This window comes from Mercenaria mercenaria, chromosome 4, assembly GCF_021730395.1.
Source record: "Mercenaria mercenaria strain notata chromosome 4, MADL_Memer_1, whole genome shotgun sequence".
Lineage (NCBI taxonomy): Eukaryota > Metazoa > Mollusca > Bivalvia > Venerida > Veneridae > Mercenaria > Mercenaria mercenaria.
The window spans coordinates 42,518,150-42,544,930 of record NC_069364.1 but is presented as its reverse complement, the minus strand read 5'-3'; the positions used below and the strand labels follow the sequence as shown (position 1 = coordinate 42,544,930).

The 26,781-nt window shown below is 34.6% G+C and overlaps 2 protein-coding genes across 4 annotated transcripts in view; one reads left to right on the top strand and one right to left on the bottom strand.

Annotated features, from left to right (window-relative positions):
* Positions 1-14,438, top strand: part of LOC123551554 (uncharacterized) — a 73,296-nt gene extending 58,858 nt beyond the window's left edge. For all 3 annotated transcript variants that reach the window (XM_045340585.2, XM_053541041.1, XM_045340586.2), the window contains exons 2-3: positions 10,374-10,563; positions 11,246-14,438. In XM_045340585.2, the coding sequence (XP_045196520.2) occupies positions 10,383-10,563; positions 11,246-11,940 (876 nt within the window). In that variant the 5' untranslated portion in view covers positions 10,374-10,382 and the 3' untranslated portion in view covers positions 11,941-14,438. The remainder of the gene's footprint in view (positions 1-10,373; positions 10,564-11,245) is intronic.
* A 7,910-nt stretch (positions 14,439-22,348) lies between these two features.
* Positions 22,349-25,699, bottom strand: LOC123551553 (uncharacterized). Its single transcript, XM_053542154.1, has 2 exons — positions 25,005-25,699; positions 22,349-24,670 (listed from the first exon to the last, which is right to left on the bottom strand). The coding sequence occupies exon 2, from the start codon at positions 24,668-24,670 to the stop codon at positions 22,349-22,351; it is 2,322 nt and encodes a 773-aa protein (XP_053398129.1). The 5' UTR covers positions 25,005-25,699.
* Between the last annotated feature and the right edge of the window lie 1,082 nt (positions 25,700-26,781).

The window sequence follows — 26,781 nt, the reverse complement described above, 5'->3', positions numbered from 1 at the left end:
AGTCACATGTAGATGATAAATTTATTGATAAAATATTCTGGAATAATGAAAAAAGTCCTGAATACAAAACATTGATTCACTCAGATTTTGGTAATTTAGAATCTATTTTTAATGATATTTTATCAACAAGTATTGATGTTAATACAGGTATAGACCAGTTTGCTGACATTTTATATAAAAATGCCTACAGTGTTTTTGGTAGGTCTGTAAACATAAACAAATCTAAAAATAAAAGAAAAGTTAAGAGTAAGTGGTTTACGCAAGAATGCGTATCGGCTAGACGTGAATTTCGTTCAGCCAAGGCAGCTTATCGGAAAAATAAATGTGATCATAACAGAAATGTATTACTTGAAAAACGTCGCATTTACCGTTCTTCCAAGCGCAAAGCCCGTGCTAGTTATAAGGCCAATCAAAGAAATAATTTGCACAATCTAGCTACGTCCCAACCTCAACAATTTTGGAAAGAGGTACGTAAACTTAAAGCTAGCAAAGTACAGAATAACAATATTAGTTCTGAAGAATTTTTTAATCATTTTAAGCATATCTACTCTGATGATGACAATTTTAGCAATGAAGATGTTGAGAATGACTTGTTTAACAATGGTGATGGAAATGATATTGAACAACTTGACAGATTATTCACTGTAGATGAAGTATTTAAAGCTATGTCAGAGCTAAAGCGTGGTAAAAGCGGAGGTGTAGATAGTTTAATTCCTGAGATGTTTATTGAGTGCAAAGATATATTTGCACCACTATTATGTAAACTTTTTAACCATATGTATGTACATTGTATCTACCCAGATAGTTGGACAAAAGGCGTTATTGTTCCTGTTCCCAAAAAGGGCAATCCAAATGATGTTAATAATTACAGGGGCATTACTCTTACCAGTATTTTTTCAAAAATATTTTCTACTTTGTTGAATACACGTCTTCGAATATGGGCGGAAGAAAATGAATTGTTGTCAGATTTTCAATTCGGATTTCGAAAAAATAAAAGCACTGTTGATTGTATTTATGTTCTAACATCTTTAATTGATAGAGTTATCTCTCATGAAAAGAAAAAACTTTACTGCGCATTTGTAGATTTTCGAAAAGCTTTCGATGTAGTGTATAGAAATGGCATATGGTTTAAATTATTACAATGTGGAGCCTCAACAAGGTTAGTTAAAATGTTACAGAAAATATATGAACAGGTAAAATGTTGTGTAAGAGTAAATGGTGATTATACAGAAAATTTTAATAGTACCAAGGGAGTTAAGCAAGGCGAGCCTTTGTCACCTCTACTATTCCTGTTCTTTATAAATGATGTGTCTCAATATATATATGATAATGCTATAGACCCTGTTTTTATTGATGAACTTAGATTTTTTTTACTACTGTTTGCTGATGACACTGTTTTAATGTCGTATTCTAAGGAAGGCCTTCAACGCGCCTTAAATAACTTAAATGCATACTGTAATAATTGGGGAATAAGTGTTAATATAGATAAAACTATTGTAATGGTATTTAAAAAAGGTAATAGACCTGAAAACATTGAAATATTTTTTAATAACCATAAACTGAATATTGTAACAAATTTTGCATATCTTGGAGTAACTTTGTCTTCTAATGGTTGTTATTATCAGACTCAGAAATCCTTATCTCAACAGGCAATGAAAGCTTTATTTTCTCTTAACTCATTGTTTGATGTTGTTTCTTTCGATGCATCTGAGAAAGTTAAGTTTTTTGATTCGATGATAGCTTCAATTGTAAATTATGGATGTGAAGTTTGGGGCTTTCATAAAGCCCCGGATATTGAAAGGTTACATATAAAATTTCTTAAACAAACTTTACAAGTAAGACAACAAACAACTAATGCTACGATATATGGTGAATTTGGACGAGTTCCAATGAGTGTTACTCGAAAAGTTAGAATTGTAAAATACTGGTTTAAAGTCATAAAAAATACAGACTCAGTTATGTATAAATTATTTAATTTACGTGATGAAAATGGTAATTATACAAATAAGTGGTCTAAAGATGTAAAAAAGCTACTAGATGACACAGGATTTTCATATTTATGGAATAATGTATCAGTGTCAAATACGCAAATACAAAATGTTATAAGGTGTTTATATGACCAGTTCTTACAGCAGTGGTTTTCAGATCTTAGAAACCTACCTAAACTTGTAACATATTGTATGTTGAAAACCGATTTCCAAGTTGAAAAGTATTTGTCATGTGTTAAGAACGATAATTACAGAAATGCATTGTCTAGATTCAGATGTTCAGCTCACAATTTACTTATAGAAGAAGGAAGGCATAGAAATATAGACAGAAATCTTAGATTATGTACAAGGTGTAACATGAATACAATTGAGAATGAATATCACTTTTTGTTAGTGTGTCCATTTTATAGAGATTTACGAAATACCTGTCTACCAAACTATTATTGTCATTGGCCTAATTTGAATAAGTTTAAAACTCTGTTAAGTAATTGCCAGAGTGGTATTGTTAATAAGTTAGCGAAATATATTTATCAAGCATTTGCTTTAAGAGGTTAAATTGCAATTGTGTACTTGTATTACAATTTATACCTATCACCTGTATGTTTGTATGTCTATACATGTATATTCATGCTTTTCTCATATTCTTTATAATTCTTTAACACCGCCATACAGTACTGGCGAGGAACATTGTATATGTTTTGCCAAATAAACTATAGCATTAGCATTAGCATTAATAGCATTATGAAGTTTATTAAGGTATAAAGTTCATTAACACCTCTCCCATTCATCTGGTGATAAAAGGTACTCATTGGCAAGCACTTCATTATACAGACTGTGAAGGTCATAAAGGATATTCTATGATCCAGGGCACTGGAGTCAATCAAGGGTTATGTTACATCATGAACACATTTGCAATGATCTCTAATGAGATGGTGATTATTATAGCTGGGATGAAAACTGCCTAGCTCAGATCGCATTTGTCCAGTCGTTAGAGTCAGAGGTAAGAGGTATTGAATTTTTTTTCAGAAAGTGGTATCAGAGAGGAAAGTTCTTTACATTTAATGACTCTAACGACTGATGCGAGTCTATAGTGTTCCGAAAAACTAATGTCAAATCAACTTGTGGTCCGACGGTTTTGCTTTCTTTAACATGGTGTGTGTATCTTCTACATATTGTATATGTTGTAAAAAAGAGGAAGAATAGAATAGTATTTAAATAAAGTGAAGCATTTTTTGACAGTAAAATCTTTTAAGTACCGAATATCACGGAATTTGTAGGTTTCAGTAATTAAATCTGGTTATCCTTTGTTTTGTTAAGTGTATGCCTAGAGAGAAGAAATTAAGGACGAGTAACTTGGTAAACATGATTTATTCCCCTTTATCGCTCTTCACAGTAGAGGCTATTTTTTTAAATATAAGAACTCATTTCATGCGAAATAACATTTACAATTTTGTTTGATCAGAGTGACTAGATAAAAGAATAACTGACTAGTTGAAACTAACTAAATGTTATAGAACATTGATAATCGTGTCATGCAATCAGGTCTATATAAATTCATTCTTTGTTATTGGTTAGAAACAGTGGTTAAGAGATAATTTCACTGATTGCAATGAAAAGTTATTTATTTAAGCCCCTTCTCGAGACAACACATAAAATACAAGAATATAAATAGTTTAGAAAATAAATCAAATATTGCAATAAATGCCATTTATCAGCACGCAATTAAAAAGTCAACCAGCAATGTTCAATTAACACATGTACCGGAAACGCGAGTAGGACCACAGAACGCTGCAGCGCCCCAAAATAGGAACCCTTATGTATGAGTTACTAAGTCCTACGTAGGAGATACTAAGTCCTACGTAGGAGATACTAAGTCCTACGTAGGAGATACTATGTCATACGTAGGAGATATTAAGTACTACGTAGGAGATACTAAGTACTACGTAGGAGATAATAACTCCTACGTAGTACTTAATATCTCCTACGTAGGAGATACTATGTCCTACGTAGGAGATACTAACTCCTACGTAGGAGATATTAAGTACTACGTAGGAGATACTATGTCCTACGTAGGAGATACTAAGTCCTACGTAGGAGATACTAACTCCTACGTAGTACTTAATATCTCCTACGTAGGAGATACTATGTCCTACGTAGGAGATACTATGTCCTACGTAGGAGATACTAAGTCCTACGTAGGAGATACTATGTCCTACGTAGGAGATACTAACTCCTACGTAGGAGATAGTAAGTCGTACGTAAGACAAATTTAAATCTCTCTGCTGGCACCAGGACGCTTCCATACAAATGTGATGAAAATTCATGGAAACAAATTGTCATTAAAAGCAATAAAATTAAGTTGAAAGAAAACTCTGATAAAAACTATTTTACCACAATTGGGAAAATGAAATGAAGTAAAATTTTGAAGAGGGGTTGTGGAGCTGGGTGTAAAACCCATATGCCACACAAACATTTCCCACACAGAAAGAGAAAACAATTTTCAATTTTTTTGTGGAACGTGGAGTTATGAGAAACAGAAAGAATTCATTGCACACACTCTCAATAAAATCCATAGAAAAAAGATTATTAATAAAAGTAATATATAGTAAGTGAAAACATTCAAGGGGGTATATTTTCAGTACAAAAGAAAATATAAGAGCAAGATTGCAAACAATTTTACTTAGATACACCTGATATTACATGAGTCGTAATATCCTAAGCATTAGGAAAAAAATGTACTGGTGGAATTACCAGGGCAGATTCACGTGGCAAGCATGCAAAATGGCCAAATAAAATGCCCAGAGTAATTTTAACTGATATTCAAGGGTATAAACAGTTTTCCTAGGGTTTAGTCACATTACTGGTGACAAACATCAACAAAAGAATATCTTGAGACTAATTTAAACCTCAAAAAAATGTATGTTTATGCTAAAAAATGCCAGGATAAGAACCTTGTTCCCAAGTCTATCTGCACATATAGGTATATCTTTAATACAAAATTTAATATATCATTTTAAAAAAACCCTTAAAGACCAGTGTGACATTTTTTTTTCACAGAAAAGTGGTAGGGATAAAGAGCAGTATGAACGTCATTTAAAAAAATAAAGTTTTATCCAGAGAACATAAAAACTGTGACAAAATTACTGTCGGAATCTAATACTAAACATATTACAGCTTGCTTTGACCTACAACAGGTAGTTTCCCCTCCGAAATCATTTCAGTCAAGAAAATTAAACAATTACAATTTGACTGTTTACAGTTTAGGTGATATGCACTGGCCAGAGCCGAAACAGATTTTATTTGCTATGTTGTGGTACAGTCTGAAACATGTTAGATTTCTAAAGCTTACACACAAAATTTTAGAACGTGGCCGCGTCCAAAATTGAATGACTCAGTTCATTCAACAAAACTATTTCTCTATACACTACTTCTCAATTTGCAACCACTGTTCAAATGGCTCGTAGAAGGAAAACATACTTTATGTTACTGCAATGACATTAAATGATTTCCTAGACTTTAAACACATTGCTTCCAAAATTAAAAATCTTGATATAGACACAAATGAGGAAAAAATAAAATGGATGCATATACATTGATAGACCTAGATTTTGGAGTGTTGTGTAATAAAATATGACTGATGGTGATGAACATGTGGTCAAGTTGTATCCAAGTACAAAAGCTAAACAGCCCGCCTGCTTAGCTCAGTAGGGATAGCGTTGGTCTACAGATCGCGGGGTCGGGAGTTCGATCCTTGCGGGGGCGTATGTTCTCCATGTCGATTTGATAAAAGACATTGTGTCTGGAAACATTCGTCCTCCACCTCTGATTTTTCATGTGGGGGAGTTGGCAGTTACTTGCGGAGAACAGGTTTGTACTGGTACAGAATCCAGGAACACTGGTTAGGTTAACTGCCCGCCATTACATAACTGAAATACTGTTGAAAACGGCGTTAAACCACAAACAAACAAAAGCAAAACTGCCTAAACCGAAGTACTTGTGTAATGAAGAATTTCGCCCAAAGTTATTACCCGACAAGTATAAAGATTTGTTGGGGCTCTGTAAGAGGAATATTATTCACCGCCCTACCAGGGCTTCTGCAAAATGTTACCCCATGAATAAACTATACTGTACTACATTTTCGAGAATAGCATTTGGTTGTTCTATGACCATGTTGATTTGCGCTTATGTGAGTGCAGGCGGTCTTGTATGATCAGATTTACTTGGTGATGGGTAAATAAAAAGGAATATGTGAATTTGCTGACTTGCTTCACTTAATTCTGCTTCATATGACATAGAATTCAACAATGGAATAAGTTGTTAAAGTTGGTAATGAATTAATCACCGTAATGAGTTAAGAGAGTGTAAAAAGGACAGTCTGTATTATTGTGTGACTGTCTTAACTTTTTTCTTGTGTTTTAATATTTATTAATTCTGAAACTGCTTACAAATTAATATAAAATTTGTTATTAAAAATTGTTTATTCACATGTATAAAATATCATTTTCATTTTTCATTGCTGTTGTATTGTAAATAAAACTTAAATTAAATTATTGCAATAGTATTGCCATTCTATTACACATTCAAGCAAACATTGCAAAAGAAACAAGTAAGGTTTGAACTTTAAAAATTGTCAAAATTAAATTATAACAATGTCATCAGGAAAATATTAAAAATTGTATTTCCAGAACTTAATACAGAATATTGCCCCCAAATCAAAAATGTTGAATGCATAAACTTGGTTAAGTGCACTTAACTGAGTTTTTGCGTTAAAAAATTTCAGCACATAACGAGTGTAACTGCATTATACTTTAATTTATTATTTATGCTCTATGTTATGACAATTGCCAAAAAATATTAAAAGTATGAGCATATTATACCCTTTTTGAATTAAATAGGTAGATATTTAAAAGATTATCAACAAAAGAGAAAATCAGTTTTTTTGCTTCTCCTGAACGTTTCTTAAAATGTCAGTTAGACTACTTTTTGCGCCAAGCAGACGATATGTTGGTATCATGTAAATTCAACATTGAATGGGACATCGAAACAAAAATGTTTTATAAATAAAGAGAACTGTATTAATGTTAAACATTCTTTTACAATAAAGTCCGGCTTCGGTAGGTGATATGGGATGTTATGACTGTTGCACCTTGTCAGACTCTATCAATAAAATCTCTGAGAAGTTCCTGAAACCGCGACTGCTCATTATTTTCCTAAGGTGCATTCTATGCTTCCAAAAATGGAAAAAGACGACCGTAAACAAATCTATTGAAATTGCAAAGGTTTCGAAGTGTTTCAAAATCAGTGAATCAACTTTCGTGTTTTACCTAACTGCCTTTCATGCACGCTGGTTTACAGACTAGGACGCGTTACATTGAATTACTTGCTTTATTTTCAAAAAGATTAATTATGACACTTACTTCGGCTTCAACTTGACTCACACAACTGTAAAGCAGTAGCTTCACCACTGTGACACATTAGGTACATTAACCATTAACGTGTTTCTACTGCAGTGGTTTGATTTAGCGGACTGATTCGGGAAAGCTGTTATAACAATCAATAAGTAAATAAAAAAAAATGTCTCATATGGAACGGTCTCCATGGGAAAGTACAATATTAGCAAAAATCGTTAACATTTAAGAAAGAGGATTAAAAACATTTTGTCTGTATGGTTCTGTCTGTAGGATCTGTATAGCTCCACTAGTGTATCAACGAGTAAATGAACTATAACATGCGACCAAATAATGTATAGCGTGATTCAGGTAAATGACGGTTGAATAAGGTTGAATTCCTGTTTAAAATACTAAGATTTGATGTCTGACATAATCAGGGTGGCCAAACCACGTAACTCTTGGTATCGTTTACACGGGAAAATCGCTCAGTTTATGAAATATTTTTATTTGTAATTTCCTTGTTACTTGACGGATTTTTGATAAAATAAAAAGCGTTGAAGACAGCAAAGCGAGTGGATACCTCTGCACAAAAAGTCTGCCAGACGTTTTCTATTCCATCTTCAAAGACTTCGCTGAATATCCAGTGTTAACGTTACTTCCACATTTGGTCCGTGGAAAACAAAAACTTGGGCAGTGTTTTAGAAAAATATCAAGAATGTCTAGGAAACGTTTTATAGCGAGAAAGTACCCCTTTCCTGTCATTGACGCTTTTTTTTAAATTACAATCTGCAAAGTAACAAGGAAATTAAAAACACAAAAATGTAACATGAATCGTGCGATTTTCCAAGTGTTTACGGGACAGAAACCCCCAATAAGGTGCGTGCTTATGTGTGACTGTATATACCACGGTAAATAAATTGAGTCAGTCATCAATGCTATCGCATAATTATACTAAAGTATATCGTCTATCGACACAATACCTGAAGTAATATTACTTACTAAATATGAATTAGATGATTTATAGTTTAATCATTGGTTAACTTATTCTATTTGTAAAAGAACGCATTTTGATATGATAATAATATCTTTATTCAAAGACGGTAACATGTTAAGAAATATATATTCAGTTGTGGTCTGCTGAAATTGAAATAAAAGAAAAATTAACAACAACATACATGTACCATCAAAACTGAAATATTTATAGTCATTGAAACAGATAACGCAACTCATTCACACAATTTACGACAGACACTTGTATGTCAAACAAAACAGAAAGAAAGATAAACTGTGCAATAAATTTATTCTACTCATATTAAAAAGGAACAGTCACTTATTCTGTAAAATACTATTAATATATGTCGTGTACGTTTCTTTAAAATATTAAAAGACTATTTCTGTTGCGAATAATTATAGGTATATTATAGGTATATTATTCCAAACTTTTATTTTGAAGATAGTTTGTGTTAGGTCTTCTCCATCATGGAATGTCAGTGAACTTGGTCTCAGAGTGTACATTTGATTGTTTGAAACAGTCACCAATGCCGACATATCATTCGCTTCCATATAATCTACTTTTTTAAAAACTAGTACAGATGTTGGTGCTCAAGGAATGGCAACCAGTTAATGTTATATATAACTCAGCCTACAAATCATATTGAGATATCTCTAGAATGATTTAATAGAGTCTCTCTTTTTTGTAACTTGCGAATCGTTTTATGAAACGCAAGTAATGCATCATAAACTAGGGCACTTGTTTTTTTATCACGTTTTTTTTCTCTTCTTAACATTTTGTATGTTTTTGTAAGTACACATACGCCAATGTATATGATAATTTTGTCGCGTTACATTAGGTGGACCTTAATGGGAATTAGTCTTTGGTTATTTTGCGTTTATTAGAATACAGCCAAACTTCGTGAGCTCGAACTCGACGTTAGTTCGTGTGCATTGCCGCAATATACATTATAAAGAAATTTTGCCGGGACCTGACGATGAATTTGAGAGAGGGATGGTGTTCGAATTATCCGAGTTCGAGCGAATTACGTTCGACAATGATAAGCCTTTTAACTCTTTTGTATTAAATTTAGCAAATCTTAGATACACCTGTGATATAAGACCTACTGTGATGTTTCATAGTAATATTGTGATAAAGAATCAAGGTATCATTGTATAAAACTATAGCTAAATGTTTGTTTTTATTTAAATGACGCTATGCTTATACTTTTGTACATTTATGCATACTATGTGATTTGTTTGCTAAATAGTACTATCTATATGTCTTTTCATTTCTCTCAGTCTTAAGAGAACATTTGATGTTGGCCTTAAGATTTTTTTATGATCCCCTTTCGAAGAAAGAGGGGTCGGTCCGTCCGCAGACCAATTAGTTTTCGGTCGATACCTCGAGAACGCTTGGGCCTACGATCATAAAAGATGACAGGGAGGTTGATCATGACCAGCAAATGAGTCCTATTGATCTTAAAATCAGTAGGTGAAAGGTCAAGGTCACAGTGACCCGGACAGTTAAACCGTTTCCGGATGATAACTTGAAAACGCTTGGTCCTAGTATCACAAAACTTGATAGGGAGTTTGATCATGATTCCTATTGATTTTGAGGTTAGTAGGTCAAATGTCAAAGTCACAGCGACCCGGAACAGTTAAACAGTTTCCGGTCGATAACTTGAGAACGCTCGGGCCTAGGATCACGAAAATTAATAGGAAGGTGGATCATGACCAGCCGATAACTCCTATTGATTATGAGATCAGTAGATCAAAAGTCAATGCCCCTTGACCCAGTACAGTAGAACTCTAAATAACTGGAGAATGCTTCGAATCAAATTTGATACACCAAACGTCCAGTGCACAGTGACCAAATAGCTTTTGTTCATTGTGCTGAATGCATCAAAATGGGGGCGGGGTCATTTCGTGTTCTACAAGCTCTTGTTATAAAGTTGTAAGAAAATTGTATATCTATACATATGTTTCCCTTTTCCTTTTACAGTTAACGAATATGTCAACGGTTTCTGCAAGTGAGGTAACTATTCGTCAGAATAAAAAGGAAGATATTACATTTCTGCTGCAGTTTGTTGAAGAAGAAGGATGGGACTGGTCTATGTATGACCATTTGTCGCACACTAGACTCGATCCAAACTACCTCCTTGTGGCTGAAGACAAATCTGGCGAGCCTGTTGGTAAGTTCAGCTACCTCCAGAGAGGTAGCCTAGTGATTAAGATGTCGGCCGCTCGAACCAGAGATCACGGGTTTGAACCCTACTGGGGTCACAATCACGCCATCAGACACCAGCACCGGTTTTTACAGGAAGCGGACTCGAGCTGTGTGCAAACAAGCTGGAAGCTTTCATCTCTATCGAGCTAAAAAAAGTTGGACTAAACCAAATACCTACTTGTGGCTGAAGACAAATATAGTGATATCTTTAGCAAGTCAGGCTGAAGACAAATCTGGGGAGTCCAGACTACCTCCTTGTGGCTTAAGACAGAATTGATGAGCTAGTTGGTTATGTCAAAACTATCTCCTTGTGACGGAATACAGATCTGATGAGTCGCAACTACCTGGTAGTGACTGGGTGGGCCTGTTGATAGGAATACCATATACAAACTTGTATTTTATGCTGAAAGACAAGAGAAAAACAAAACCATAAGAAGTATTTCAAAACTTTCCGCAGCTGTACAAAATATTTCTTTATATTCTTTGACAAAATAAAGAGAAATTTCGTTGCACTTTTTAAATTTAGGATATGCAATAATTTCAGTCTTTATTGGTATACAATTGTAGGTAGAAGTTCACATACGGATTGCATTCAATTCATCAGTATTCGAATGACATGTTCTGTTTTAACTGTACACTTATTTCAGGATTTTGTGCGGTAACCAAGAGTGCTCCGGACACGGTATACGTATCTTCTTTCATTGTCCGTAAAGATCTTCGTCGCAGCGGCATAGGACGAGCACTGTGGAAAGCAATGGTACAAAGAGCAGGAAATCAAAATATAGCTCTGGACGCAGTAAAAGGAATGGTAGACTGGTATAAGAAGAATGGGCTCCAATTTCAAACGTTCAGAACCTTCTATCACATCTTCACTATTACAGATGATATGAAAAAAAGTTATGCATCAAATTATGAAACCATCGCTTTATCTGAAGAAATGTGGCCTGCTTTATTGGCATATGATCAGTATGTATATCCAAACTTTGACCGAACGGCGATACTTCGTGCATGGTTTTCAGGAGAAGATGTTCATGTTGCTGTTGCCATGGATGCAGGGAAAATTGTAGGTTATGGAAGCATTCACAAAAAGCCAAACAATGAATACGGTCTCCGAAATGTCTTTGGTGACAATGAAGATGTCATCCAAGCATTATTGCATGATATGGTTTCAGGATTACAAAAAGGAGCTGTTGTGCATTTCTTTCTACTAGATGAAAAGCGCTTGCCGACATACATCAAACACAGCGTAAAATATGAAGAAGCACCGGTGCGAATGTATAGCAAGGTCAGGATTGAAACCAACACTGCAAGAATGTGGATTGCTACAGCGCATTTAATCTGAAAATAGTCTAGACTATTAGTTTCCTACTGAAAGTCAGTTTCGGGGACTATGAGATTGCTCTTTCCATCATTCCGTCTGTCATTTTGTCCGTCCGCCCACGCCTTCATGTCCGGAGGGATTTTAATATTACTTGGCATAAATGTTTCCTTTCCCATAAGACGACTTGTCAAACGCAACATCACCAGCTCAAAGGTCAACTGGGCTTATTGGTATATTTTCTTCAAAATTACTTCCCTTTAATATGATGAAGTATTACATTTTTATACGCCGTCTCTGAAAAAGCCGGGCGTATTATGCGAACACCCGTGGCGGCGGGCGATGGGCGGCTGGCGGCGTGCGGTCGGCGTCCAATAGCATGTCCGCTCTCTAACTCGAACAATTTTTATCCGATCTTCACCAAACTTGCTGACAATATTTGTGGGCATAATATCTCGGGCAAGTTTGATAATCGGTCAAATCGCTTTAGGCACTCTTGGATTATGGCCCTTGAATTACTCTTAATCTGCGAATTTACGATTTTCCGCCCTCTAAGTCAAATAGTTTTCATCCGTTCTTCACCAAACTTTGTGACAATGTTTGTGGGTATGATATCTCGGAAAGTTCGATAATCAGCTAAATTGCCCAAGGCACACTTGGATTATGGCTTTTAAATTACTCGAAAAACTCTTATCCACTCTCTAAGTCGAATAGTATCATCCGATCTTCACCAAACTTGGTGACAATGTCGGTTGGCATAGTATCTTGGCCAAGTTTGATAATCAGCCAAATTGACCCAGGCACTCTTGGATTTTGGCCCTTGAATTACTCGAAATCTGCGAACTTAGGCTTGTCCGCCCGCTAAGTCGATAAGTTTTCATCCGATTTTCACCAAACTTGGTGACAATGTTTGTGGGCATAATATCTCGACCAAGTTTGATAACCAGTCAAACCGCGTTAGACAGTCTTGGATTATGGCCCTTGAATTACTCAAAATCTTTTTATGATACATAACTGAATAGTTAGATGGGCGTATTTTGTGACAGTCTGGCACTCTTAATTCGTTCTCTTATTCCATGAATTTAACAAATGAAATGTTATTAAAACGTTGTATTAAGAAAATATTAAAAATTAATTCACAACTGTGGATGTTTCAATATGCAACCTTAAATCCAAACATTTTGTGTTTTAACATATTATCTATATAGCACAACAATAACAGATGCAAGATCATTTGGTTATGTAATCACCTTGTAGTAGGGAGCTTTGTATTGCATGTTACTTCGTTCACTTGTTTTACTTCGTTATGCATCTATTGCCATCCATATTTTGGTTTTTTTTTTTTTGTTATATTAAATATGACTTTGATTTTGATACATGTTGTTCGATTCCAATATTTTGATAAACATCTTATTTGTCAGCTTTTTAGAAAAATAATTATTTTTCATTTCTTTAATCAGTGATATTTGATTGACATTTTCTACTTTTGACTTTAATAAGTTTGATTTCCTGTTCTAGAGTAATGGTTATTACTTTTATCATTACTTAACAATATGGCTTTATCTCAGTGTTGTTATATTGTCTGGTCCTTCGGGATCATTGATTTCAACTCATTTAGATTTGAAGATTGAATACTGCTTAGGCCGGTGCTAGGGGGCGTGGGCAGTGTTGCATTTTCCGTTACTGCTCATGAACAGACTCAATCAAACCGAGTCTGCAATTTTCACTGTTTGCCTTGTTCTAGGTGCTTCCGAGGGATCTACTTTCCAGATTTTATTTATTATTTTTGTTTGTCGCTTATGACTTTCCTCCCTAAATGTTTATTGATTTTATTGTTGTTTCTATTTCCACTTATTGTTATTTAAAAAAAAAATATCTTTAAGATGTTAGTAAATTTACTCATTTCTATCAAAATTTGAGAACAGTATATAAATCAGATTATTTTAGAGAGAAACAGATAAGAAAAAAGACATAAAATAATTACTATATGACATAAAATAATTACTATGTGATATATCAGCATAGACAAATAATTTGACATTTCCTACTTTTAGCTTTGCTAAGTTTGATATCCTGTACTAGCGTAATGATAGAAAAATAATTTGACATGGGAAGAATTATTGTGATCTATATTTTTGCTTTTTGTTATATTAAATATTACCTGGACATTCTTTAAATGCAATTTATAAAATTCAATTCTTACCTAAGTAATACTTAAAAGTATGGCTATATTATTCTTGCTTGTCACTTATGACTTCCTTCCCTAAATGTTTGTTGTTTTTATTGTTGTGTTTTGTTATTTTAAAAAATATCTTTAAGATAAGAGTTAGTTTACTCAATTATATCAAAATTTGAGAATAGTATATAAACCAGATATTTTTAGAAAGAAAGACATTAATAAAAATAAGATATAAAAAATATAAGACATAAAATAAATACTTTCTGGTACACAGAAAAAGGGACTATTTTGTGTTCAGTAAATTCCAATTTCTTTGTGATAAATATTAAATTGAAAAACACTTTGTTTATTTGTATATTTTACTATTGTAATTCAAAGTTTGTTTCAAAATTAAAGTATGTAGTAACCTAAAGACACTTTACTGGGACAATATACTAGTAATCAACAAAGTTACTTTTGTGGGGATGTTATTTATAATATTGTAAAATTCTGGTTCACGGCAGTTTTCTAGTTTAATTCGGTAAAATTATAAAAGGCTTTGACCCGACTAGACGCGCCGCTTGTTTGGTGTTCATACCTTATACGCTTTCCTCTCTTTTATTGTGACTGAGATGTTGACGATATGATAGACAGTACTTTTTACACGTCAGTTAGGACTCAGTTGCATTGAAATTTGTCTTCCAGCACTTAATATTGATACCCTGATTGTTCTGCATTCTACGAAAACATCGAAACATCGAGGATGTGCGTACGTATACATAGGTTAACAAACACCATATAGGGAAATAACGCAAAAACAATTTCAGTCGCATAATTGCGGTCACTTTTTCTCTGTAGAGAATTTCTCCTAAAAGCTATTAGCTTGCAAAATATACATCATACTTCTATGCTTAATCATGACATTTTGTAAGCATTTTCCTCATACAATATTGCTCATGGAAAGTTCTAAATTCATACACCACAACTACAGTTTGGGTTTAATTTTAGATCTGAACTTTTCAGTATATTTTGTTTATCTGAAAATATTTTCCTTGCATTATTCATGGCCATATTGTTCTTTTTTTTAGTTTTGTTCAGCATTGACAATGTTCAGACTATTAGTCTGCCACGAATACTTGGTTCCACTGCCAACATAAGAAATATTTGAATGTCTCAAAAAGTATTGATGATAGAAAGTTAAAATTACCACTGATGATATATTATACATGACAGTTTTGTCAGTGTAGAATGAATAAAATATAGGGACTAAAAATTACAGGTATGGCCCATCATTCGAAATTTGCAAAATACTACTGTATTAGTTCAACCCTATTCAATGTATAAGATTTCCTGTAAAATGTACATGTTTAATTATTTGAATAATTTATACAGGAATCTTGGGTTAGACATCATGGTGAGCCATTTGAGAGTAACTATGTTCTGTATAGTAGAATCTGACCGTTTCCTTTCCATCATGGTGGATCTATAAAGCTATGTCCAGGCGTATCACTTTTATTCACTGTGAGGCTCAAACAATACCTAAGCGCTGTCCATTATCAGAAACACGTGCTTATAGATGTGGCAATACCACCATTATGCGCCTTATGCATGATGGAGCCACAAGGCACACACAGTCTGATGCTTACAGCAACATTACGTTCGTGTTCTGCCTTGTGCCTCCAAGTCGCCAGACCTTAGCCCTATCGAGGAAGTATACATGGGAAAATCGAATAGACGTGTACGAAAACTTTCAAATCCCGTATGAAACTAGCACAGCTTCAGAATGCACTCCTGAACGAGTGGGATTGGAATTGGCAAACGTATTTGAAGACTTGCATCTATTCAAAACGTGACCGGTGCTGCCAACGACGGGCATACCCGGTATTAACTAAGTACAGATATATTCGGACATCTCTTACGGGTCTAGTGTAACAAATGTAACATTATCTCACGAGCTATTTTCCACCAAACATAGGGCAAACAGATTTTAACAATGATAACACAGCTATAAGGAAAGACATGTATAAGCATTTGTTGAAGTGTATTTAAAACATGAAAGTAATTTACAACATTAAGATACGTGGTGTGACGTGTGTACATAAGACAAGTGCAAATAGCATACAATGAAATACAATATTTCATAAATAGCAAAACAATTGTGTCAATAACTAAATGAATAAAGTAAAGGTAATATAACTCTGTGTATGTAAAAGAAAGACAGAATAATATAGTATAGGGATTGGGTGTGTCTTTTTGACATAACGGCATGCTATCACCATATACTTATAAATGCTGTATTTTCCCACACGGGTCTATGACCTTCTGGTTTATATGATTTAAAACCTTGAAATTTCGAGCGTTATAATTGTCTGAGGACTTCAGTCCTAGGGTCATTTTGAAAGTAGGTGTGTCATTTATATTGCTAGAAGGCGCACACCAGCCGTTTATTTAAGAAATAATAAGTCCCCAAACGCGGTTTATCGTAGAATAACCCGAGTTTTAAGTCCTTATGCGTAAGAATATATTGTTTCGCATAAGAACGAAAAACTCGGGTTATTCTACGACAAAAAAACACTTGGAAACTTATTTTTTCGATTCTAACACGACATACTAGTATTATATCAACAGTGTTAGAAAAAAATATTAATGGTAACTACTTTTTACAACCGTGCTACGCACCTGGATCGGATGACGTCATTGCACGCGAGTGGTTTATTGCAGAATAACCCGAGATAGATTTTGCTCTACATAGTCAGGTCATTCTGGCTCAAATACACCCTCGACCTCAAACAAATTGCAACAGAAAATGTTTAAGCGATTTTAAATCCTGAAACCATCCTGCTTAACATATCAAAAGTCTAGAAAAATCTAGATTGCGGAAGAATATAAAAATCGAAGTCAAATTGATGGTTTTTTAAGATTTTATTTTTCTAATTTGATAACCCAAAATTACACACATATCTCATTTTACAATCAATTGTACGGATAATATACTTTATTATGTATCTATATCTTATACTTTTATGCCTTGAACTAATAGGAAAGCAATTTTAATTTGAAAATAATTTTAAATGTAACTTTTGTACATAAAATCAAAATGGGTGGGGTAATTTCATACGGCAACATGGCACAAGAAAATTAAGTAACTGACAACATTCGACGAAATACATAATATACTGTCCAAAACACATAAAATGGTGTAATTTACCTACATCTTATAATTTTATTCTTAAATAAATGTAAATTAATCATTCTATATACGTGGCCAGGCACGTGTCCAGGTGGGGGGCCAGGGGGCCCGGGCCCCCCAGCTGGCTGGCTAGTTACGATTTTTATTACTATGGGCCCCTCAATTAACAAATTTATACACCAGCGCAACTGGCTTGATTTGACAGCAATACACAGACTAAAGAGCCATAAACCGTATCCAGTAGTGGAAATTAGCCCCAGGCATGTCACAGGTAAAAGTTTATCTGTGCATGCTTCATTGATCGCTTGATCGGTACTTGATTGGGTAGTGGAGAAACTATTATGTTTTTTACTCTTCTTTGGAAGTGTTATAAAATGATCAGAACATTGTTGGTTTTGTTAAGTAAATCTTAAAATGAATCTGAAAATTGAAATATTATGATGGTTGTATTTTGTTTTTACATTAAGGCACATTCCCCAAATTTATTAAATTGATAGATATTTATCCTATCTTTTTATTTTACAACAATTATGAATCTGAAACTACTGTATCAATTTTACTCTTATAGGTCCAATAACCTTACTTAAAACTCTCATAGTTTTTAAAGTAGTTTCTCAGTAAATCTTACAAAACGCATCTAAAACTCGGTACTTATGAGGGGTTTTATACATAAAAATATCATTTACTAATATGTGCTGTGATGTTATAGTTTGTACACTCAAAGAAGTATAAAATACACATCTCTTTATTTTTATAGATCTTTGGTACAGTTAAGAGTTCAATGTGATTTGAAATCTATGATGTAAATAGTAATTGTCGTAATACGTCATTTGTTTTGTTAGAAATCTAAAAACATTTGGCCATTTTGCAATTAGGATACCCTTAATAATTAGACTAGCCCTTAGACTGATAATTACGATATTTCTATGATTTTTTTTCTTTTTTATGTTCATAGAGACAAAAGCCAGTCTATTCTAGAGATTTTCTAGGATAACTGATGTTAAAATTGTAATATTGGACATAGTATATAGACTGACTCAGTTTACTACATGAAATCATAAAAATGTGAAGAAAAATTATCATAGTCTAGGAGCTAGTCTACTTAATAATCATCTTAAAATGTCAACATTTTTTTTTCAACTGGGTATCATACAGAAAAATAAGTCCATACACTGTGACTGTACAATCATACATACATTGAAAAGGCTTGATGAAATGATTAAAAAGTAGACTTTTCCTTAAATATAAGATACATTCATGCATCCTTAAAGGTGTTTCAGGTAGCAGGAAAATGCATCTATTCATGTGCCATATTAAAAAATTTCGCAATCGGGAGGGAATACCCCTCCCGAACCCATCCCAGGTTGGGCCCCCCCAGCAAACAAATCCTGCACACGGGCCTGGTGGCGGCATTTAAATATTAATTTGGGTGGGGTAATTTCATACATGATAAGGACACCTTTCTATCACTGTACACTGTTCTACAATTCTTGTACATAAGTTAATATTACTTGTACACATCCTTAATACAAATACATGAAACGTTTGTAAATTGTTTACTGATACATAGGTTACATTACACAATGACCTTTAACATACCAGTTGACCTTTTAAAGGTCAAATAGAAACATAAAAGAATGGGTGGGGTGATTTTATATGGCAAAACTGCACAAACATAAACTGACAACACTCGATGTAATAATGTCCAAAACACGTGCAATAATGTAATTTTATTTCTATCTCAATATAAAGTATTCAGTCTATGCATGTGCTTGCATCTGAATCAAACGTGGGTGGGGTAATTGCATACATAATTTTACTTTTTAACAATTGTTTTGAAATAGTTAACAATGGGTGTACACATCCTTAAAGAATCTACATTAAAAGAGTTTGTAAAATATTAACTGATGAGTATGTTAGATTACACAATGACCTTGATGTATATAAGTCCACATTTTAAAGGTCAAATTGAAACATATGAGTGGGTGGGGTAATTTCATAAGACAAATTGGTAGAAAAAGTAACTGTACTAACTGATAACACTTGATGGAATACATAATACTGTCCAAAACACTGGTGCAATTTACCTACTAGTTGTTATTTAAAACCTACTATAAAGTTATCATTATATGAGACTGTTTGCATTTAAATCAAAGTGGGGTGGGGTAATTTCATAGCATAATAAGGAACATTTTTCTTAAGTAACAATTGCAATGTTTAACAAAAGTTTACAATAATTGTACAATGCTTCAAGAAAATACATGGTATGATGTAAACTGATACCTTGGTTACATTACACAATAACCTTGAACCATATACCGTACGTTGATCTTTCAAAGGTCCGATGGAAACATATGTGAAACACTCGACACAAACATAATAATTCATAAAGTTTCTGAACGAAAATCAGTAAATAATATGTAAATTTAAACAGTTCATATTTTATGTTTTACTAGTCCCTTGCCCTGTACTTTTATTTTTATGAATACACTATAGACACCACCTTCTATCAGTAACTAAATTTTATATGTTTTATTACATTTTAATTGACTCATAACGGTCACGGTTTTATTCCAGGTCAGCGTCTGTGTCGTTGAACTTGGCTACATTGGTGCAGCTAATGCCACGACACTCTGAGCATCCGGAAGAACATTCTAGTCCATTTTTCCTACATGTACATCTTTTTGTGTCGCACTGTTGTTTACATTTACATTTAACCATTTTCAAGAGCTTTTCCGGTGCGGGGGGTCGGTCTGTTTTAATTGGCATCATCTTGTTTCCTTTCAGTTCAAATCCCCACCACTGGCGACATGAGTCGCTGTCTGCATATATCCATTCCTGGACTTGGAAATACGCTCTTAAAGTGTGATACTTGGCGGCATCTGCTGTTGGCGGCAATGTGCTAACTTGAACGTAGCTTGTGCTAGACATTACTTTTTGGGAAAATTTCCTGATGCGCAATAAATTCAGGTTCTCAATGGACAACCCGCCATATAATGACACTAGTATCCGCTCACCAATGTCGATAATTGCATCTTTGTCTGTTTCTTTGAGAAAATCATCTGCCAGGTTACGTAGTTCTTCGTTTGAGCGAAATGCCTTCAGTGTTGCTCCCTTGCTGATCCCAATCATATGAGATGTCGTATCACAACCCGATAGTGCATGAAGAACTGGTAATGTCCCACTTATCTGTTCGCCAAGTATTTGTTTGGTCTTTTGGATGTCCCATATCCGGACAACCTTTGAGGCGTTTTGTCTGGCTGCAGGCTTAAAAACGACAGATTTGTGACGTGAACGTATTTGGTACACCACAACCACCAATATATTTGTATCCTCGCCTATGATGACAACAACATTTGTTTCGGCTAAATCTAGAGCAGTTTTCACTATCAATACATCAGCATCCCCTTTCGCATGAACTACATCATATCCATTCTCCTCAAGTTCTTGGGCAAGCAAAAATATGAAATTTTGCTTGTTTTCTAAATTTGACAAGAATATTTCCTTTTTAGATGCTAATGGTGTTGATTTTGTTATATACACCTTCGTTCCTGTGACACCACGGGTTCGTCTCAAGTGTGCAGTATCTTTCGTAGATGGGCCGGAAGTATATCCATCAAATACAATGACTGCATTTGGATATCGGTTGGATATGCATCGAATATAAGATTCACAAATTTCGGAAAACAACATTCCAGCCTTCCAAGGTACTTGATGTAACAAGGAGCCTCCATCCAGTACGAACCTGACACTTTCATCATTAAGGTTTCTATTATGACTGCAATCTCCAAATTCCCATATTGCCTCAGCAAGTAACCATTTCTGTGACTCTCTTATAAGTCCATCGGGAGCAAATAATGAGGAAGGCAAACCACATAATTCATAGGTAAATACATCTGGAAGATCATCACTAAATCTCTGTGCTGCTATCGTCAACCGTTGGAACAGCAGTTGTGGATCAACCTTTAGCGGCTCGTCGTTAATCTTGATTTGTTGTGCTGCATCTAGAGTGACCCCTTTTTGATTTCTTTTGAAGCTTACGTTGAAAACGTTTTGTCCAACCATTGCTGATACAACTTTTGTACCTATTTGTACTGCTTTGTGTGCATTCACGCTGGAATGCGATGTAACACCAGTTTCAACATTGAAGAGAAGGGTATCTTCTCTAAAAGGATTTCGTTCCTCCAAGTGTGACATTAAAGTCTGCGTATCTTTTCGATCTCTAATAATTCGCGACTTTCCACTATCTTTATGCAGCTTATTTGTATGGAATTCCTTCCCACAAAACGCCTGCATTGCGTTGTTTATAGCAATGTAGGAAGGCTTTGAGAGGAGCCACTGGGTGCGTTGCTGCTCACTCATGCCTTTACCTCGTGTCATCCCTCCTGCACTTTTTACCGACCACATGAGGACCTGCTCGATCACTGTCTGCAGAAAGTCCTGCCCAATACCTATCACTGCGTCTCACAACATGATAACCTTGAAGGAAAGCCTTGTGTACATCTGGATGACTTTCATGAAGGTTCTGCATTGTCTGTAGGTATACATAGACAGACTTCAAGTACAGAATATGTCCGGCCGCAGCAAAATAGGGTAACATTTCCTGCATGGCCTGCAAACCAAGTTCCCAGAATCCAGTTCTTTCAGCCGCAATGAATTTTTGCAGTATATCAGTCATTTCTAAATATTGAATCCATAATGCAGCGGTTGGGTATTTCTTAATGTCTTGTCTAATCTGCATGTACTCTCTTTCTACGTAATCCAGAAGCTCATTCTGATAGACAGTGTCTACACTGGTATTTCCAGATAAAAGTTGCTCATAATATCTTACTAGGTTTTTCATATTAAGATGAACTGGAGCCGCGTTGTTTTCCATCATATTGTTGTTCAAATCTGACTGTATTGAATGTGTATTTGACATGTTTATGTTTCCTACTGTAGAAGCATCTGTCAAACTGACATCCATCTTATCAAACTGTCTATCAGTGTCTTCATGTGTTATCATTTCTTCATGATGCATGTAGCTTCCTTCGTGTGTCACCATTCCTTCAGACTTCTTTGTGTCTTTGTGTGTCATTACTTCTTCACATTTTTCCGTGTACAATGTATTCATGTGTCATCACTTCTTCCGACCTTTCTGTGCTTTCAATTATCATCATTTCTTCAGACTTTTCGGTGACTTCTTGTGTCATCATTTCTTTAGAATTCTCCGTGTCTTCCTGTGTCATAATTTCTTCAGACGTCATCTCTGGGTCTTTATGGGTCATCATTTCTTCCTGTTGCATGTTGCTGTCTTCATGGGTCAGTATTTCTTCATGGTTCTTTTCTGTCTCGTCGTGTGTTGTCACTGCGTCATACTGAGTTCCAAAATATTGCCGCATTAGCAGAACATTCAATGCATTGCTTGCTAGAAAGTGAGCTCTCACCGCTCTTGAAACTGCTCTTCCGCTCATCATGTGTGGGATAGTATTGGGTGCATATATTGTTTCCAACAATTCACTTAAACCAGAGCCTGACATCAACTGACCAATGCATCCTAAGAAGCTCATGATACAATGAAAACCACCAAGTCGTACCAAAATTGCTTTAAGAAGGCTATAAGTGTTTTCATTTGCAACCACAGTCATAGCTTTCCAGTACAATGGCTGATCAAATGTTACAATGGCCGTTTGATTGTATCGCTTGGCATGATTCCCAATGTACTGTAACGTTGTGTAAATACACGACATATCCCCTGGTGACATATCTGTCATTGGCAAAAATACAACCGAAGATTTCCCAGGATATTCACCTTGTCTCACCATTTGCATAAATCCGGACCATTCGGGTCCTTGATATCGTAAGGGCCATGTGATCTGCGCAAGCAGAGTTAATCTGGCAGTGCAGTCTGATGGGGTCCATTTAACCAATTCTTCTAATTGTAACGGCGTGCGTTGGTCTGCTGTTGGTGGTCGGTAGTAGGAAATTTCTACTTTTCCTGCTGCCAAAAGTTCGTCTGAGGACACAACCTGGCGCTTTACTGGTTTATTACCAAACTTCCCTGGGGTGACGCAAACAATCATCCCCATGCCGTGAAATGTTCCATGCCCGTCTATAGTACACAAATTATGATCCACATTGTCAGCAACGTACTGTATAAATGGACTATCTGAATCGCTATCCTGTTCTATATCGCCATTGCCAGATATAGCAGCATTTTTCTCAAACAGTTCGACTTCTGTGTATGAAACACAAAAACCAATACTGTTCAAGAGCTCTACAATATACTTTGAACCTGTAAGATGATGTGCCGACACTGCGAGCCCAAATTGTAAGGGGGCAATTATTGCTCTTGGTCGCGTTCCTTGCATTATTGCATGACCTATAGCGCTTATTTTTTCATCTGCATCTTTTTCATTGAATAACACACGTAAAAGTAGATAAAGGCTGTCAGGTAAAAACTCTTTATTTGCTTCACGTGCTTCTATACTTAGTGAATCGGGATATAAAGTTTTATCGACTTCTTTTGATTTTATGTCACTCTTTATCAATTTTGCGGCAGTTTTGATAAGTTTCAGTTTTTCACTTTCTGTATTTTCAGAGTTTTCATGACGGTAGAAATCATGCAAAATTGATGACGCAGTTCGTCTGAGAGTTACATTTGCTTTTCCATTTATCTCAGTGATTATAGCAGCTTCACCAAAGTGTTGAATTATTTTTTGCTTTGGATAAGTAATGCTGTATGCTTTATCGCCACACAATTCCACCATTTTATCTTGTAATTGTTTTATTGTCACTTGTTCATCGTCATTTTCTTTCAGGTATTTCATGACCTCCAAAAATGCGTCGTGCGCTTGTTCGTCTTCTGGTCGACCAGGTTTACGCTTTTTCGAGCTGGCTGGCTGTATCTGAAATTCCTCTGGTATATTTTTACCAGTTCTAAAATTAGAAGAACATATTTGATGGTACGCTGCATCGGCTGCAGGCAAATCACTGACCTGTTCTATTCTGGCCTTAACCGTGTCTGACCAACTATCATTTCTTTTTAAACATACATTCAGAATTGTTGGCTCTAATGTCGTTATTGGCCATACATCACCCCGCTTTCGTTTTGTTCCCTTAACATCAGCAACAGGTTGCCCACAATACAGACAATGTTCTTTGTATGAAAATTTAACATTTTTCGATCTTAGAGGTGACAATGGTGAATCATTAATTACTTTGCTTTCCCTAGTGTCACGTTTTATACAATTTGGATTACAATAATGTTTTCTGCATTCAACATGAACATAGTCACCAGGTTGAACATGTAAACTGTCATTTCGTTTATCACAAGCATCATTTATACCATCACAGCCCTTTTGACTTAGCTTTACCGCCTTTGCTTGGCCTTCGATCTGTTGATGGCAAATCTTGCAGGAGTCCATCTAGAAATAAATAATGCATTTAACATAATGTTTGGACAGTCCCACCATTTTAATATTGTGATAAATTATTGTATTTTAACAATAAAATAACAAAAGTGTTGGATTAATGTAATCAAGTTCGATTTAATAATCATTTATTTTATTTATTTGGGTTTTACGGCGCACCAACACAGTATAGGTTATATGGCGCCAAACAGGAATACAAATTTTGGTTCCACATCTCATTTACATCGAAATAAAAACATGAGGTATGGAATTAGATCAAAATAATTACATGTATACATGATACATAGTTATGTATAGAATATATGAACGTCCTATTGTATAGAATTACCTTCTTTCATTCAAGTCGGGAATAATCAGTCACGCCATTTTGCTTTCTACTCTTCTATTTACAACATGTATCTGAAAAGAGAAAAATCAAAATGTTTAGACATATATTGCTTATATGCAGCAGTATTATGTTTCGAATCATTTGTTTCTAAGGTGATAATGAAACAGCTATTCAACATTTTATTAGAAGCTACTTTCCGAATTATTATTATTATTATTTGCTCATTTGTTAGTTTGATAAGAAATCATTAAATAAAGTAAATTACTTTCAACTAAATTACCTTTTTTGGCTTATATGTCCTCAATTTTATATATCTCAACGCATAAATGTCTTTATACCTGAAACTAATAGTATTCTCTAAAGATTCAACCAGATCAGGAGTGGCGGAGTTGATATATTGGCAACGCACTCGTGCTTCAAGCCTGGAATTCAAGATGATTATATTTTTGTGGTGAATATATTAAACTTAATATACAGCTACTATACATAACTATTTTGCTAACAGTCGGCCAGTCAACAAAGAAAATAGATGTCTATTTTTCTAATTGAAAACGCTGATTTACAGTTCTTTATTTTTATTTGAGACGTTTTTCTTACAAATTTAAAAGTACATCGTTTGTTGTTAACGTAATAAACATCAGTGATATCTCATATACGAAAAACAATCAGTCACAACAGCAAGCATAATTTTCATAAGATGCTGCCAACTTACCTGCATAGTTTTGAAAACTGCGTATATTACACAACAGAATGGGCTGAAAGGTCCTTAGTCTAACCCTGAAATAAAAAAACAACAAATAATATTAATTATTATTTCAATAAAAAGTTACTTTAAGTGCATTTTATTATTGTAATGTTTAAAAAATGCATCAGAGGCATTTTGACTCAATACGGTTCCGGCGTTCCATAGTTTTAAAAAACACAAAAATGGGGGGATATAAATACCACTTTAAATTGTATTTTTTTATGTTTAGATAAGCAAATTGTTCACCGGAAGACTTAAAAACACAAATTTGATCGTTTACCGATGATATTTTAAATGATGCTGGCGGAAATTCCTATTTGACCTTCAACACACAAAAAAACAGATAGAACTTATTTATCAGCAAATTTGTACATAAATAACGAGGAACGATAAATATTTTGGTAATTTTACATTAGTACATTGAGTTTTCGGGTATTTTAAAAGACCACTTACCATTGTTGAGCTAGTTTTTCTGCCTAAAGGTAGTTTGTTTACATTTGATGTTGTTGTTGTCGTCGTTTTTGCAGACGCTCGTCTGTGTTTTGGAGACGCTTTATCACATATGGCAAGCCGTTCCCGTCTTTCCACAAATTACGAAAATACCGCAATACAAACCCGTTTTTTTTACTGTTTCCGCAACTTAGATTTTTCTAGACTTTTGATATGTTTTATATTATTCCTTACTTTATCTTCTGCAATAATAATATTTTCTGTTGCAATTTGTTTGAGGTGTATTCAGATAACTCCTACACTAACATGTATGTAGGTTATTTGCTGGTCGTGTCAGAATAATTAATCTTTCTATTAAATTACCTTCTCTCCATATAAATTTATCTTGATATTTTCATTTTTCATAGTTATCACAAACTTATAAGAATCAATTGTATTGCTGTTATTTATTCACAATGCAATCAACACTTGAATCATTTTGAAAACGATTCAGCACTTATACTTGCTATATAGGTTATATGCCACAAAATGATTTCCCATATACTTCTATCGTAACATTATTGTCTGTATGGCCTTCTATAA